The sequence below is a fragment of the Mesocricetus auratus genome, unplaced genomic scaffold (assembly GCF_017639785.1).
Source record: "Mesocricetus auratus isolate SY011 unplaced genomic scaffold, BCM_Maur_2.0 Super-Scaffold_100008, whole genome shotgun sequence".
NCBI lineage: Eukaryota > Metazoa > Chordata > Mammalia > Rodentia > Cricetidae > Mesocricetus > Mesocricetus auratus.
This window is the reverse complement of record NW_024429192.1, coordinates 82,309,743-82,327,719: the sequence shown is the minus strand read 5'-3', so window position 1 is coordinate 82,327,719 and position 17,977 is coordinate 82,309,743. Positions and strand designations below refer to the sequence as shown.

The following is a 17,977-nucleotide window of genomic DNA, read 5'->3' as shown; positions in this document are numbered from 1 at the left end:
TTACCACCCTGAGTAGACAGACCAGTAAATTCACAGTGCACAGAGGGTGAAACACCACGTGGAATATTAAAGCAAGGACCAAGACACTGCTACTTTTTAAGGAATGAATGTGTGTGTGTGTGTGTGTGTGTGTGTGTGTGTGTGTGTGTGTGTGAGTGTGAGGGAGGGAGGGAGGGAGGGAGGGAGGGAGGGAGGGAGGGAGGGAGGGAGGGAGGGAGGGAGGGAGAGAGAGAGAGAGAGAGAGAGAGAGAGAGAGAGAGAGAGAGAGAGAGAGAGAGAGAGAGAGAGAGAGAGAGAGACAGACACAGAGAGAGGACAATGTGTATGAATAGATTCTCTTCCATCATGTGGATCCAAGGAATTGAATTGAGATCCTTAGGCTTGTCAGCAGCTTATCCATTGATCCATCTCATTAGCCCCAACCTTGTCTTTTCTTTTTTGACAGGGTCTCTCAGTGGTTTTGGGCTAGCTAATTCCTAAGTCTAGTCTGAGAGATCTGCCTGTCTCTGCCTTGCCAGTGCTGGGGTTACAAGCACACACCACCATGGCCAGCTTTTTAACATAGGTTCTAGAAATCAAACTGAGGTCCTCATGACTGTACAGCAAGCACTGTACTGAGCGATCTCCCCAGACCTAGAGAATATATGTTTGATATTGGAATAATCCACATAGGAAATGGTAACTTGGTCCCAGAGGTTATGAAATACCAATACATAAACAGCACTTTCTACATGCCAGACACTACATTAAACTCATGCAACCCTACAACAACCTCAGAAGCAGGTTGCCATTTTCAAATGAAACATTGAGCAACTGTGAGACCGAGGTGTACAGTCACAGCCACTGCCTCAGTACATTACCTCAGCTCCCTGAAAGGATGGGACAGGGTGGAGTCAGCAATGCTAGACTATTGGTGAATGTGACACAGAAAATAAAGGAAAAGATGGTCAGAGAGGAGAACTCAGTTTAGTGTTTTAATCTCTTGCTCAGGAGTAAAGATCACCTGGCATTTGAGAATGCATCATTTAGGCAAAGATAGCAACCTACACAGAAGATAAAAAACAGAATACAAGGAATGGCTATGGAAAGCAAACAACTCCAATCAATATTTCCAGAATTCTAAAGGAGACACAACATTCATGAGAAGATGCTATTTAAAAAGTAGGGGAGCCAGGCATAGCAGTGCATGCCTGTAATCTCAGCATGACAGAAGCTGAGTCAGTAGAATTCCAAGAACAGCTAGCCTGGGCCATATAAGGAGACCAGGGAGGGAGGGAGAGAGAGGGAGAGGGGAGGGAGAGGAAGAGGGGGGGGAGAGACAGAGAGAGAGGGAGAGAGAGAGGGAGGAGAGGAAGAGGGAGAGAGAGAGGGAAGGAGGGAGGAAGGGAGAGAGAGAGAGGGAGAGAGGGAGGGAGGGAGGGAGGAAGGGAGGGAGGGAGGGAGGGAGAAGAGGGAGAAGAGGGAGGAGAGGAAGAGGGAGAGGGAGACAGAGACAGAGACAGAGAGAGAGGGGGGGGGTATGTATGCCAGTGGTCCCAGCTACTTAGGAGACTGAGGCAAGAGGATTTCCTGAGGTCACGAGTTCAAGAACAACCTAAGCTCCATTCCTGAATAAATGAATAAGGAAGAAGCCCCTGGAAACAAAGTTGTAATAGAAAAATAATAAAAGACTCATACCCAGCAGAACAAAGGGACCAAACGTTCAACAGAGGTGAGGCTGTTGAGATAGCTTAAAGATTAAGAGCATTTGTTGCTGTTGCAAAGGACCCAGGTTCAGGTCCCAGAACCTACATGGTAGCTCACAACCATCCATTACTTCAGTTCCAAGGTATCTAATACCCCCTTCTAACCTCTGGAGGCACCAGACTCCCAGGTGTTGCACATACATACACACAAAGACATATATATATTTGCTCAACAGAAATAAGGCAGAGGCTTGTCCCAAGAGTTTTAAAAGAACAATGACAGTACTCAGAAGGCAGAGGCAAAAGGATCTCCTACTTGAAGGACAACCTAGTCTATACACTCAGTCAAATTAAATTTTAAAAAGAACAGGACAAACAGGTAATTCTTCCAAAAGTGTATGTGAGTAAACAAGAGAATTTTCCAGAACCAAAGCAAGGAAGTGTTAAGATTCAAAGAGGTGGAAGAATGCTCATGCTAATGAAGGGAATAGGTAGGGTGGATGTCCCCTTAGGTGCATATGTTGCTAATGTTGTTTGGGGAAGCTGTGGAATCTGAGATAAAAGGCCTAGCAAGCTGACACAAACCAATGGGGTGGACCCTGAGGCTAACAACTTGGTCCTGTTTAATATTCTAGTCCACTTTTCTAATTTGCCAAGATGTGAGGCTCCTGGTACACATGATGCCACCAAGAAGTCCACCATGACTGCCCCAGCAGGGCAGAGCCAAACAGCAAGCCAGAATACATCCTTCTTCTCTTAAGTTGTTCCTCTCTGGTGTTTTGTCACAGTGATGAAATAAATAACTAAATAACTTAACAGAGCAAGAGAAAAGAGGCTACACCGGAAAGGAACAGATCAGACTGCCTGGAATGGAACCCGAAGGCAGCTAGAATGCCACTACTCCAAGAATAGAACAGAGGATCCTGGGAGATCCAGGACAGCAGGAGGGTAAAGATTGACTAAATGAATACATAAAAACTAAAACATGGCAACAAAGGGAAAATAAAAGATGTTAAAGAAACGTAATAAATGCTATAGTCAGCTATGAATATTTGCAGCCATAGTATAAATGCCAAGGGACCAGGGGAGTGGATTTCAGAGAGTAGGTCCCTTGCCAAGCCTGACCACCTGAGGGCGTCTGTGTGTGCAGGTGCGCTCACTCACTGTAGGTGAGGCCAGAGGTGAAGATGGAGATTGCCCCCCCATCCCTTTTCACCCTATTTTTTGAAAGGTTCTCTCACTGATCCTGGTGTTCACTGACTGGCTGAACAAGCTGGCCAGTAAGGTCTAGGTCTACCTGTCTCCATGCCCCCCTTTTGCTCATTCCCCCACTCTGATCTCTAGCCCCTTCATTCATATTTTTAACATCTACCTTGTACCTGGGAAAGATAAACTAAGGACTTGCAATGAGCATTACCCTTGGAACCCACAGTAGTCAGCAGATTCTTAGAGAAGCCCAACGGGTCTGTGGTGTTTAAAGGATTTTCAGGTTTACAAGATAACATTTACAAGTTTATGATTATGTTTTCTAAAAGGCAGAAACACTCTTGTCCTTTTAATTAACTGGTGTAATTTCATTTCAGAGGTGAAAACTACAGTTGTTCTTTTAGAGAGCTGGGAATACAGTTCAGCTAGTAGTGTCTGCTTGGCAAGTAGCCCTGGGCTCTAACCCCAGCACTGCATAAACCTGGTATTGTGATACACATCTGTAACCCCAGCTCAGGAGGCGGCTAAGAAATATCACAAGTTCAAGGCTTTCCTCAGGTACATACAGAGTTCAAAGTCAGCATGTGCTACTACTCTATAAGATCCTGTCTCAAAAACAGTTATTCTAAACCTAGCAGTGGTGGCTCATGTCTTTAATCCCAGCACTCGGGAGGCAGAGGCGGGCAGATCTCTGAGTTCAAGGTCAGCCTGGCCAGCCTAGTCTATAAAGCTAGTTCCAGGACAACCAGGGCTATATAGAGAAACTCCGTCTCAAAAAAACAAAAACAAAGAAATCTTCTGGAGGGAGGGACTAGACAGATGGCTTAAGTGGTTAAAAGATTGCTTAAGTGGTTAAAAGAGTGAGCTACTTTTGCAGAGGACCAGGCTTGATTCCCAACACCCATGTTTGACAACTCACAGCTGCCTGAAACTCCAGCCCCAGGTGATCCAACACCTCTAGCTTCACAAGTCCACAAGCACAAGCTATACACCCAAGCAAGAACACCTGAGCGCTCCAAGCCCCGCCTCCTCTCTGGAGAGGGAAAGATGATTCAATGGTTAAGAGCATAGGTTGTTCTCCTGGAGGTCTCCTAGAGGAGTTTGGTTCCAATCACCCACATTGGGTCCAGTTTCAGAAGGTCCAACACTCTTCTTCTGGCCTCTGAGGGCACCCATGCACATGTGGCATATAACTTAAATACACTTATAAAGATAAAAACTAAAAAAATGTAATTAACTTATTCTTTTGGTGTTTTGGCTTCCTGATTCTTCAATATTGCTTTTCTTTCATCATCTATGAAATTTTGATAGGCTAGACATGGTGGTATACACATTTAATTCCAGCACTAAGGAGACAGATCTTTGTAAGTTTGAGGACAGCATGGTCTACACAGAGTTCCAGGCCACCCAGAAAAATAAAGTAAAATTTCAAGGAGGAGGGAAGCAAAGAATAAGTACACACTTCAGTGCTTTTGAGTGATAACTCCAAGTCACTGCTGGAGGACAGTGACTGGAGTTAGATTATGTGTCATATCGAGAAAGCACAATGCTCATAGCACAAGGCAGCTCACCCTGGTGAACAGGGTGGTCTGAGTATCAAGTCAATCAGGTAAAATTAGCATTGAGTCAGCAGCTTCAATCCTTGGATCTTTCATCTGTAAACTGAAATTTTATGTCTAAAATTCTATAGACAAGGACTCAAAATTTCAAACCTTTCTCAGTCTACTGAGTACTTATGATTAATATCAGCCATGGGATGTTTGGTTACATTTCCTTGTGTGTGTATTAAGTTCCTGTGTGTGAAGGTTATACATGGAGTTCAGAGGTCAGTATGAAGAGTCTCAAACCATTTCCCATCTTACTTTTAGAGACAGTCTCTCACTACACCTGAACCATTCAGCTAGGCAGGCTGCCCAGCAAACTTGAGGACCCTTCCTAGCTCCGCCTCCCTAGCATTGGGATTATTCATGCCTATCACAGATGCTGACTCTTTCACATGGTGTCTGAGATCAAAGTCAGGTCCCCTTGCAGCAAGCACTCTGAGTCATCTCCCATCTCCTTATGTTTTATTTTCTGCAAAGCAAACTAAGATGAATTACAGATTTCTGGATACTCCTGCTGCAACCAACGGTCCTTGGGTAGCATTTCTAGGGGGTTATTTTGGTAGCTTTGTTATTTTTTTCACTGCCTTACTAGCAATCAGCATTCGGGTGTTGGCTTTAATAACAGTCTGAGATAAAAGTCAAGTGAGGCTCTGCTGGGTAACCGACAGACTGCATCTTTGGAGGGAACAGTTGCTGCCTAAAGAGAGCCAAGCTACAGAGGGGAATTCTGGGCAGAATACAGAGAGGAAGGGAATTTCCTTTCTAAAGCAGCACAGGTTGGATTTATTGAGCTTCTTAAAGAAAAAATCTGCAATTTGTACAATACTTTAAATTTAGCAACTTTTTTTTTGAGACAGGGTCTCAGATTGTTGCTTAAGCTGGTCTGAAACTACTGGGTTTAAGTAAATCTCCTGCTTCAGCCTTCTGAGAATCTAAGCCTAGGGTTACTGAATTACACCACAATGCCTGGCTTTTGTGGCACATCTGAAAGGTTTGTTGCTCATGTAAGAGATGACCAACAGTTCACAACACCTTAGTTTTGCAATAAAAAGCTGAAGGCTGTCCACTATGGTGACACATGCCTTTCTTAGAAGGCAGGAGCAGTATAACTGGTACAAGTTTGAGGCCAGCCTGTTTTAGACAGTGAGCTCCAGGCTAGCCTGGAATACAGTCAGACCATGTCTCAAAAAAAAAAGAAACAAAAAAATCCTGCTCTATCAAAACTTACTATAAATGTTTGCCAGCAAATACTCCTATTCAAGGTATGTATTTTGCTTTAAGAAAAATCATTTGAGCCTATGATGTTCTTTTAATGACATCTAAGTGATTACACAATTGTCTTTCTACTCATGAGAATCTTTTGCCCAAGGCTAGTGAGATGGTTCACTGGCCAAGAGCTCATACTGGTCTTACATAGGTACCTGAGATAGGTTCCTAGTTCCCACATCAACTCCAAGTAATTCAAAGTCTTTTCCCTCCTTGGTACCTGCACTCACATGTGCAGATCCCCACATAGATACACACAGGTAATTAAAGACAGCAAAAACAAATGTTAATAAAAATAACATTCTGGCCGGGCATCGGTGGCACACCCTTGAATCTCAGCAATCAGAAGGCAGAAGCAGGCAGATCTCTGAGCTTGAGGCCAGCCTGGTCTACAGAGTGAATTTCAGGACTGTCACACAGAGAAATCTTGTCTCAAAAAACAAACAAAAAGAATATTTTCAGTTGGGAGTGGTCATGCACTGCTTCAGTTCAGCACTCCAGGAAACAAACAGGTGGATCTCTGAATTAAAGCCCAGCCTAGTCTAACTATATAGAAGGTCCCAAGCCAGTAAGACCCTGTCTGGTGGTAGGGTGGGGAAGGACACAGACAGACACAAAACAAAATATGAAACTGGTCAAAATCTTAGGCTGTTCCAAAATAAGTTATCTTAGAAAATCCATAAAGGCTGGGTGGTGGTGTTGGTTCATCCCTTTAATCTCAGCGCTCTCTCTCTCTCTCTCTCTCTCTCTCTCTCTCTCACACACACACACACACACACACACACTCACACACATATATACTCACACACATACTCACATACACACACACACAAGCACAGAAAATAAACTAGCTTAAAACATTTTTAAATTCAAGTTTTTCTCTTGCTTCCCCAAACCACTGTTAGATAAATCATGTGTTTTTGTATATATACAGAATATTTGTGCTAGGATGGGAGTGAGGAGAGGCAGCAGAAAGTACTTTAAGTACAAGGTTTTAAGAAAACCTACAGATTTATGATTTCATGTTGTTGGTTAGTCTGGGTCCCCAACACCTGCAATTCTACAAATAAGTAGGTGACTCTGGTACAAGCATGATCCTGTTTTATAAAAACATCCTCAGCCCTCAATCAGCTCCAACTGAACCAATCTGGAGGATTTACATAAAAATAAAAGAATTCTAGAAACGAGAAGGGCACAGGTGAAACAAGACTGACCATAAATTTCAATGCATTGCTGTGGGTTCAGCTACTATTAACTCTACTTTGGCATATCTTGATATTTTCCATAATAAAAACTAAAAGCTCTAAAACAGATTGAAGGTTTGGGATGCAGCTGAGTTGGACACATGGGTTCCATCCTAGCACATCTGCAACCCTAGGACTGAAAAGATGCAAACAGGAGGATCAGAAGGGCCCAGCACCTACATTAAGCAGCTCATAGCCACCAGTAACTCTGGGAGATCTGATGCCCTCTTCTGGCCTCTATTCTCATGCATGTGCGAGCACACACACTCACACATCTAAAAATAACAATTAAAAAAAAAAAACTTCTAGAGATACTGTAGGGAAAGGGGACCAGTCAAAGAAACACACCCTGAGCAGAGCCAAAGAAACACACTTTGGCCCTGCAACCAGAACCAAAGAAATGTACCCTGACCCTGAAACCAGTACCAAAGAAACACACTTTGTCCCTGGAATTGTCACAGTCAGTGAAAAAAAATACACCCTGGCCCTAAAATTGGAGTCAAAGGCTAAAAAGAACCAGAGAAAGAAACACACTTTGGCCCTAAAACCAGAGCCAAATCTGATCCTAATCCTGCGCAAAAAACTAACCAATCCTCAAGCTGGAGCTCTAGCCAATGTGAGCTCAGCATTGAAATCTGACTAATCCCCACCCTGAAAACCCTATATAAACCCGTGCCTGTTTAGTTTGTGGCTGTTCCTGCTATCTACCAGTCCTCTGCAGAGGACAGCCACTCTCCTGGATTCTTCCCTCCCAATAAACCCCTTCGATGAGCTTTGGGTGAAGACCTTTTGCGGCGGAGCAGAGAAGACTCTGGGCAGAGCAGAGCGCTTGGCAAGGCTGTAATACTTTTGCTGGGGAATCCTTCCCCAGGCAGAGCCGAGTTGTTACACTCTGCTCTCCACTCTCCCGGAGAGCAGAACTGAACTGTAGCAACTTCACCGGGGAAACCTTCTTTTGCCGGAGCAAAACTGCTACACTAGGCGAACATCCTCAGCTGGAAGACCCTCTCCTGCTGGAACATAACCTATACACTGGGGCAGGGCTTGTAAGCTACTAAGCTTACTGCGGCCTGTGATTGTCCTTGGATGCCTTTCCATCTGAGCTGTGTAACACTCAGTATTTTGTGACTCCCAAGTGCCAGAATGTCCCACCCGATCTGTCCAAAATGCCTACAGATACTGGCCCTCACAAGAAGGTGGAATGTAAACTGCAAACTTGGAGGGAAAGTTACTACACTAGGAAAGGACCAAGAGACAGGCAGGTGATCAGTATGTGGCATCTTTGGAGTATGGAGTATTTGGCATCTTTGACCTGGTAAGAATGCTACTTTAATCTCTGTGATGTTCCTTCTAGCTGATAATCCTATCATAATCAAGAAAGGAAGAAGAAAAACACAAAACAAAAAGCCCCTCAAGCCAAGACTTGCAGTGAGCCTGTAATCCTAGAACATGGGAAGTGAAGGCAGAAGGACCCAAAGTTCAGAGAACCAGAAGCTCAAGGTCATCCTGCACTACAGGGTGAATTTGAGATCCTTTCTCATAAAGACAGAAAAATCGGACAAACCAGTAGCACAGCACTTTACAAAATACTGTCCCGATACATGTCAAAACTGTCAAAGCCATCAAGAACAAGAAATAGACTCGAGAAGTCTAAGGAAACATGACATCTAAATGTAATGTTGGAGGCCACTAGAGACACAAAGCTCAGTAGAACAGAACTTGCCTAGTGTGCAGTGAATGTCCTATGTCCAATCTCCAGCAAGAGGAGGGGGGACAGAGACGTGCTGTCCGAGGGAATACTAAGAAGCTTGAATTAACTAGCTAATGTAAGGTGCTTATAGTAAGAAAAGCAAAGCAGAGAGTAGAAGTGTGCCTCAGCAGCACACACAAGGCCCCGGGGTCACATCCCCAGCCCTTCCCATAATCCACGTTTACAAAGTAATAAAAGTCAGATGAGGTAGCATGCAGTTGTGATCCTAGCAGTAAGGATGGGCAAATAGATGAGGTTTGCTGTCCAGTCAACTTGGCCTACATGCTAGTTCCAGGCCAATGAGGGACCCTATCTCAAGTGAAAAAGGTGGACTAAGAAACATCTGAGGTTGTCTTCTGACCTGCAAATGCAGACACATACATGCATACATATTCACAAAAACAAATGTATCCTCATATACATCAACACATGTACACATAAACACAAAGCAAAAGCAAAACTCCACACTATAAAATAGCCTCACTCCAGTTGAAAGTCAATGGCTGCATGAAAAATCAAGTGTGCAAAACAGTAAGATTCTGACATCCAGCACCAACTATTATGTGTGAACACTGCATCGGGGTTTAGGGAATTTAGGACTATCTTCATCATCCTCATCTACACATTGGACTGAGCACCTTCAACCTGTGACCTGCTATACAAAACACCAGAAATATCTACAACACTGGACACAGTCCTTGCAAATCAACTGAAAGGACTTAACAACACAAAGAAGGGCTGTGCTAAGTGTATGGGGTAGACAGGTACAAGGAATCTATTCTAGTACTTGATCACATAGCCTACTAGTAAATTTTCCTTACTGCCTTCCATTTTGTATAAATTTACAGCATTTCAGTGTATAATGTATAATTTATTTACTTTAAAATGTGTTTGTACAAATGTGATCTTCAAGTGTCACTTAAACTGAAATTTTAAAAGAAGAAAATCAAAACCTGGGACAGCATCCTTGGAATCTCCTCCTTACTGGAAGGGTGTCTGTCTCTTTGTGTGCTGTCGAGTGGGTGGATGGGTGGGTACTTGCATTTGTGGGTGAGTGAGCTTTCAATAAAATTTGGCTAATGCTAAAAAAATAATCAAAACCTAAGTTGCAATGTTTTCAACCAGCAATTCATGGCTTACTGGGGTAGGAATCTCGAAGACCTGGATCATAACAGAGAATTTAGGAGAAGTAGTATTTACAAAGAGCTTTAAAAAGGAAGACGAGAATTTGCAGAGTATTTCGTAAACTATAAGCAGGTCAACCAAGCTCTTAAGAAAGTGCTGGGGAGATGGCTCAGTTGGTAAAGTGTTTCTTGCACAAGTACGAGGGCCTGAGCTTGATCTTCAGCACTCAAGCAAAACAGCCAGGCACTTGCAATACCAGCACCAGGGAGGCCCCTGGGGCTCACTGGCCAGTCAGCCTAGCCTACTTGGCAAGCTCCAGGCCAGTGAAAGATCCTGTCTCAAAAACAAGGTGGACAGCTCCTGAAGAACAACACTGAGGGTTGACCCCTGCCTACATCCACCACCTCCCACACATACGCAACATGGGGGGTACACAACCACTAGCCACAGAAGGTGTAGAGTGCAGACAGGAAGAACTCACAGCACACCAGATGGGTATCTACCAAATCGGGACCAGATTCAAGAAGCCAGGGGTTATTATAGCTACATTGCACAGTCCTGGCATGTATATTTGAATTGACAGTAACTTAAGCTTTTAAAAATATTAAAACAAATACACATTACATAGCAAAATGCAAAAATCTGCCAAACTGTCAAAATTGAAATGTCATGCATTCCCCCACTCCAGCCAAGGCCAGGAGGATACAAGCATAGCCAGAGGAGAATGAATGGTCACATTCAGGTAGGGTGGGAATGAGAGATGCCTACCATCTGGTTAGGTGTCTGACCCCTTTACACAGCTCTCATTTCCCACCTAAGTCACAATAAAATGAGATTTGAGACTGTTGCACTGTGCTAACCTTTGCCAACAAAAAACATTTTTAAAATATTGGGGTTATTTTTCTGATATGCCTGGGTTTGGGGAGGGGGTTGTTTTTTTGCTTGTTTGTTTTTTTGTTTTTTTGTAGCAAATAATTGTAATGCATGGTTCCAAGTGAGTCACTTGTCACAATTTTAAAATACATCATTGCAATATTTTTGCTCTGCCAACATACTGACTTTACCATATTTCCCTGGCATTTTTTGTTTCTCTCTCTCCCTTGCAGTTCTGGGGATTAAACTCAGGTCTTAAACTCTACCAATGAGCTACAGTTCTAGTCCTTAGTTTTGAGATAGGGGTCTTACTATGTAGCATAGGCTGGCTGGACCTCTCAATGTAGCCCAGGCTGGACTCCAATTCATGACCCTCTGCCTCAACCTCATGGGTGGTAAAAATTATAGGTGAGCACCACTAGTCCGGTTCCCTAGTTTTTTTTCTTTTTATTTTTGTTAATTTAAATATTATAGGGGTGTGTGACAGCATGTGGGTATGTGTATATGAGTGCAGACACCAGAAGAGGCCAGAGGTACCAATTCCCCTGGAGCTGGAGTTAACAGATAGTTGTGAGTCACCTATTGTGGATGCTGGGCACTGAACTCAAGTCCTTTGGAAGAACAGCAGGTTCGTCCTCTAGTTTGCTTTTAAAATGGTATCTTTACTTGAAAAATCTACACCCTAAACAGGCAGTATATTCCAGACTAGAACCACCAGTTCAACCTTTCCTCTACGCCTTCCTTCCCAACTACTTAAATAATTTTTATCACATTTATTTATTTTTTAATTTTGCAAGGAGGAGGGGATGCTAATAAGTGAAGGGCAACTTGTGGGAGTTTGTTTTCTCCTTCCATCATGGGGTCCTGAGGATTGACTTGAGTCATTAGGCTTGGTGGCTGGCACCTTTACCCACTGAGCCATCTTGCTGGCCCACAAATAAAACCTTTAAAGCATACAGCATAGTCAGTAAACTGCAAAGACGCATGGGGGGATATTTAAAACAGGAAGCATCAGGCCTGGGCTGGTTATTCCTCAGTCTGGCTGAACCACGCAGTCTTTGGGGGATACTTTAAGAAAATATGCAACTGTGTTTGGGATTAAGAAAATTTACATTGTTCATGGTTCCTTTAAGTAAATTAAAACCAGCAATTGTTCACTTGCAAGAGCTTTAGTCATCATGGAGCTTAGAAACAGGTTTATTACATAAAAGCAGACTAATTTAGATCATCCTAAAAATTTCTAGCATAGTTCCAACAGAATGAACCTGAAGAAGTAACTATGCCAGCTCATATAGCCTGCATAAATCTAACAGATATATATATATATGTATATATTTATATTTATATTTCCCCCTACAGGGTCTCCATCCACCAGATAGCAAGGTATTTTGATCAACAGATTTTTCAAATCCAATAAAAAATAGATATTCCATGTTAAGAACCACCACTTAAGAGCTCCTTCTTTGGAGGCTGGGGATATAGCTCAGTTGGTAGAATACTAGCTTAGCATGCAGGAAGCCCTGTGTTCAGTCCCCAGCACCACATAAAACTGACCATGGTGGCATATACCTCCAATCCCAGGAGGCAGAGGCAGGAACATCAGAAGTTCAAGGTCATCCACCACTACACAGCAAGTTTGAGGCCAGCATGGAATACATGAGATCCTGTCTCAAAAAAAAAAAAAAAAACTAAAAACAAAACCAAAAACACACAGTCTTATTTCTTTGAAGCTATATCACTTGTGACTAGCTAAACCACCCAATTAACAAGGAAATCTGAGGCAATGAAGAACTCTTTGTTACCAAGTACAACATAAAGCAGACATGGGTGCAACATTATAATGCTACCTATTCACCCTTCCAACAACTATTTACATAGATTTTATTACTTTTTTTTAAAGATTTATTTTATTTTATATGTATGTGCACTATGTGTCCACAGAAGCCAGAAGAGGGACCTGGATCCCATGGAACTCAGTTACGGATGATTGTATGCCTCCAAGTGGGTGCTGGGAATAGAATCCAGGTCCTCTGCAAGAGCTAACAAGTACTTTAAACAGCTAAGCCATCTCTCCAGGCCCTGTTTATCTGTTGTTTGTTTTGCTTAATGTATTAAGTTATGATAAGCCAAGAGAGGGCAAATAACTGGTCCAAGATTTTGTCTTTACAGTACTAAAGATTGAACCTAGGGTCTCCTGCATGTTTGAGCAAATGCCACTAAGCTATATCCCCACCCCCACCCAGCCCCTTCCTATTTTGAGACAGGGCTTCACTATGTAGCCCCAACTGGTGTGGAGGGTGGCCTTGAACTCACAGAGATCAGGACTGCCTCTGCCTCTGAATGTTGAGATTAAATGTGTGTGCATCAACATCAGGCTCCCAGTCCTTATTTTACTTTTCTAATTTTGAGACCGATTCTTAAGTTGTTCGGGTTGGTCTTGAACTTGGGATCTTCCTGCCTCAGCCTCCTGGCCTGACCCAGGACTTTAAAGCTAGTGAAACAGAAGAGGAAGGAAGGCCTCACACCCAGGTCTAACTCAAAGCCCAGCTTCTGCTTAAGACATCATGTTCCCTCTACAACGTTTTATGAATTTTACTCTCAACTGGACTGAAAAGTTAATTCTTTCTACCTATGTCTATCCACAAAGACTTTTTTTTTGGGGGGGGGGTCTTAAGATAGAGTTTCTCTCTGTAACCCTGGATGTCCTGGGACTCTATAGACCAGGCTGGCCTCAAACTAAGAGGCCCTCAGTGCTTGGATTAAAGGCATGTGACACCACTGCCACCACCACCACTGCCACTTAGTCACAAAGACCTTTTTGAGGACTCGTTTATTTTAACTGTTTCAGAACCTGGATATTCCCTTTTTACATAACAATGCCCTTTTTAAAATTATTATTATATGTACAGCTGTTATCAAAGTGACACAGCCCACAGGGGACAGAGAGGGCCCAAGGACTCTCCAAATTTCAAGAGAAGTGCATCAACAGTCAGCACACTGATAACAGTAAGCTGTAAGGATTTGGTAACCTTACTGCTGAGCAGCTACAAAACTGGACAGACTTCTGATTATAGTGCAAAAAGCATATTTAGTGGCACAAAACTGTCACCAAGTGAAAGCAATAAGAGCAATCCTAACCTAAATCCATTTGCAAGTCCAAAGAATCTACTTGCAAAGCCTATTGAAAAATATTTACTTCTCAGAAGCTGTGAAAATTAATCACAAAAATTCAAACTTTGGAAAGCAATTCCTTGATGGTAGGAAACTTGTTCGAGATATAAGTCTGTGTGCTTCACCTAAATGGAGAGCACCAGATTCAGAAGCCACGTTTAATCAGCGGTCGGTCAAGTCCCACCAGCTTCCGTGAGGGCCTTTATCTGGACCTGCAAAAAGCTTCCTCTGTGTTCTGTGACCTAATATGCTGTAGAACAATAGAAGTGGGTTTCCCTGTCTAACCACTACCCTAATATAAACAAGGCAACATCGCTCAGAGGAATTGTTCACATACACCACTATAGGATCTTTCTTTTCTTCCCATTCAGATTTATGCTTAACTCCACAGGCTCTTACAAGCACACACAGGTTTCCGAAAAATGATCTGATAACCATACAGAAAAGAACTGAGCTATAATCTTAGTAGGTCCCTTAGCAGCATTTGTGAAAACTGTATTTTCTCCCTTCCCCTAAGCTTCCCAGTGAGGCCTAGCAAGTTCTCAGTTTACATAACAAGGCTCATACAGCAGAATAGGGATCTTCAGGAAAAGGGACCCATAGACAGGAAATAAATAAAAAAGCATCTTTCAAACACAGAGTAGCTCACAATAAAACTCAACAACAAAATGCCTTCTGAGCCACCAGGCACAGTGGTTGGTGCACCCCTGTCATCTGCACTCCAAAGGTTAAGGTAGGAGGATCCAGGTTTGGTGGACAGCCTTTGCAAAGCAAGACTCTGCCTCAAGAAAACAAAAGGAAAAACTTCCATGCACAAGGCAAGTCACATATTTACATAGTTTTACTATGAGTCAATGAGTAAACACCTTGCAACTTCCAACCCTGAGAATGACTCTGAATAACAAAGACATCTTTCATAAGTTAATTTCAATTTTAAAGTTTATATATGAAAGAAGATGTCCTAATGAAATTCATTACTTTTCATACTAACCTAAAAAGTTAAGAAATAAAGGACTGGAGATGAGATGGAGAAATGGCTGCTCAGCATTTAGGAACACAGGACATTCTTTCAGAGGACCAGGTTGGATTCCTAGCACCCACAAGGCTGTTCACAGTCATTTGTAACTCCAGTTCCAGAGGATCTGACACCATCCCTCTTTTGGTCTTCTCCGGCATTAAGCACCCACATGATGCATTCACGCAGGCAAACACCCACACACATAAATGAAAATTTTAAAAAGAAAAGCTGTACTTTAAGTCACAACTCTCTTGTTTCCCACGCAAATAAATAGACAAGCAAAGGATAAAACTTTATGTGTTTATTATTGTTGCTGTTTTGTCTTTTTGAGAAAGTCTCAATATGTAGCCTTGGCTGGCCTTGACCTCACTATGTAGCCTAACTACGTAGGTGGCCCAGATCTTTGTATTGATCCTCCCTGCCTCTGCCTGAGTGCTTGGATTACACCTATGCACCACCATACCTGGCTTCAAGTAGATTCCCCTAGCACATGCACACCCAACCTATTTCTGAGAATTGTGCTTTCTCCAAGGCACCATTAAACAGTCTGACCTTTCCAAAGAATAAGAGCAAGGAGCAATGAATTCATGAGTTCATTTTTTTTCTGGTTGCTTTGTTTTATAAGACCTCAACAAAACTCAGCTCTCTGAAATTCCTGCCTCTATAAAATGAAATGAGAATAGAAATAAAAGGCACAGAAGACAAGCAGACACACTTCATACACACACAGATATATAAAGTCTATTTTTCAAAATGCATTAAAGAAAACTGATAGGCACAATCTTCTGGAAGTTTCTGGAATCCCCCTGACACACACTCTATCCAGTATGCTACTCTAGTGTTACTTTTCTATTTAAGTGTCAATATCTTTACATAGCAACAACACTACCTTGCCATATAATCTTTCCCAGTTTCCCTGTCCTGGCTGCCGATCTACATCTGGTGACATTCAGTTATCTTATCCATTGGCTCCGAACACAGAAGTCATCAAGAAGACTTGATTCTAAGGCAACAACAGAAACACAGTGTTGCATTATATAGTATAATGACATCACTTAATGCTCAGCTGAAGGCCACTCAATGGCATATAACCTGGTATAGTTCTGGAAGCCAGCACATCTCTTTCATTGTAGATTTGTATGAAGCACCTGTATTGACTGAAGGTAGTTCTGCACTCCATATTATTCCAAAATACTCCTGGGCCTCAGATGTATTCCACAGACAGCTACAAAACTAGAAGTGAACTGGAGGTTGGGGAGGGGAGACCACACAACAAGGTGAATCTAAGACCTGGGTTTGTACCCAACTACAACTTGGCTATGTCACCTTGAGTATCTCTTTTGATCACCAGGGTCCCAGCATCCTCAAAGCAAAAGATGAAGAAATTGAACTAAATTCTCTTTACAGTTTGTTCCAAACTCTAAAGTTTTTTGAAATTTTAATGCCTCCCCCTCCACTAAAAAGATAATCTGTAATGATGGGAAGTTAGTCTAGATTCTTTTCCCCCTTAAAATTTCTGAGATGTTTTCTTTAGCTAAGATATGTTTTAATACTTATGCAGAAAATATGGAAGGGCTAAGGGCTGAAAAAGAGAATCGCTCAGTGATGCCACTAAAATAGAAATTTCAATTACCCTTAGGCCCATTTGTCAATAGTTACTCAAAAGCTGCTACTCCAATCACTGGCTTCCGTCCTCATTCCCAGAGATTCATTCCGAATAAGGATAAATAAGTAAACACATAATCCAATAACCATAGCATCTAAAATCAATTCACAACTTCAGAACAAGTTTCGGGGAGCCAAGGAAAACTCCGCACAGCTTCCCGGAATCACTGCTTTCATTTAAGGAATAACGAGAGATAAGAAACGGTTCTTATTAGAAGATGCGAGAAAAGCCACAACAGGCAAGTAACATCTGGAAAAAAGGGCAGGAGTGTCGAGGACAGATGCTTGAGGGACCTTTAGGCAACAAGTTTAGAGTGCGGGACAAGAGTCGCCCAGGGATGCGGGAGAATCCGTCGCTGCCACCTCGCCCCGCCGTCTTCCCCAACCCCCACCGCGTCGCCGCGCCTCCGCCCCCCAACCCCCCGCCCCTGCGGCAAGAAATCTCCCTGGGATCGCTCGTTTCCCGCGGCCTCCTGCCCTCGGCAGGCCGCCGATCCATCGCTTAGGTCAGACCCCGCAGGCCCGCCGTCCCCGCCGCTGCCCCGCAAGACGCAGCGGCCCCGCAGCCCCCTGGCCCCGCTCACCGGCACCTGTTTGCGGAAGTGGCGCGGCCCGGGCACTGCCGACGGTCAGGAGCAGCAGCAGCAGCAGCACCGGCGGCGGCGAGGACGCCGGCGGCCCCGGCATCTCGTCCACCGCGCGGTCCCCCGGGGCCGGCTCTCGGGTCGCCGCCTTCAGTCAATCAGTCAGTCAGTCCTCCGCGCTGCCTCAGCGACACCGGCGCCGGCTACTTCGGGACACACGTCTCTTCGGCCAAACGTCAACCTCGTTCCCGGTCTGCATCCGCCGCTCTGGCCGCAGAAGCATCATCATCCTTCCCGCCCGTCTGCGCCGCTGCCGCCCCTCAACAGCAGCAACAGCAGCCACCCTGCGGAGCGGCGGGCCCAGGCAGCCGCGCTCCCGCCGCCATGATGGGCTGCGTCATGTGACGTAGGGCGGAGGCGGGACGCCGTAACCGACATCTGGGTCAGCCAATCGTCAATCCATACTGGCCCCGGAGGCTCCGCCCCTTCAGCCGAAGGAGGCGAGGTAGAGACCTCTGCGCCCCCTACAGACGGAGAAATGCGGCGTGGTCCGCAGGTAACACCGACAATTACTTTAAAATTTAAATTATAGGACGATTTAAGAAGGCCATAAAAATCCATTTACACTTCAATCTGGGATTTTTTTTCTCTCTTTTTATTCTTTACTTGTTTTTATCAACACGGTTCTCGGTATTTTGTCACCCAAAACATAGACCGATTTTGCCTTCTTCATTTTTACTAATCAGAACTTTCGTATCCTCTTCACCTTAGGTTCACTCTCACATC

General features: G+C 43.7%; 1 protein-coding gene across 3 annotated transcripts in view; it reads right to left on the bottom strand.

Annotated features, from left to right (window-relative positions):
* The window catches only part of Lmtk2 (lemur tyrosine kinase 2), an 89,995-nt gene extending 72,399 nt beyond the window's left edge, over positions 1 to 17,596 (bottom strand). For 2 of the 3 annotated variants that reach the window (XM_013120495.3, XM_013120497.3), the window contains exon 1: positions 17,192 to 17,596. In XM_013120495.3, coding sequence (XP_012975949.1) covers positions 17,192 to 17,294 — 103 coding nt within the window. In that variant the 5' untranslated portion in view covers positions 17,295 to 17,596. The remainder of the gene's footprint in view (positions 1 to 17,191) is intronic. The other variant, XM_013120498.3, reaches the window with a different exon arrangement.
* Between the last annotated feature and the right edge of the window lie 381 nt (positions 17,597 to 17,977).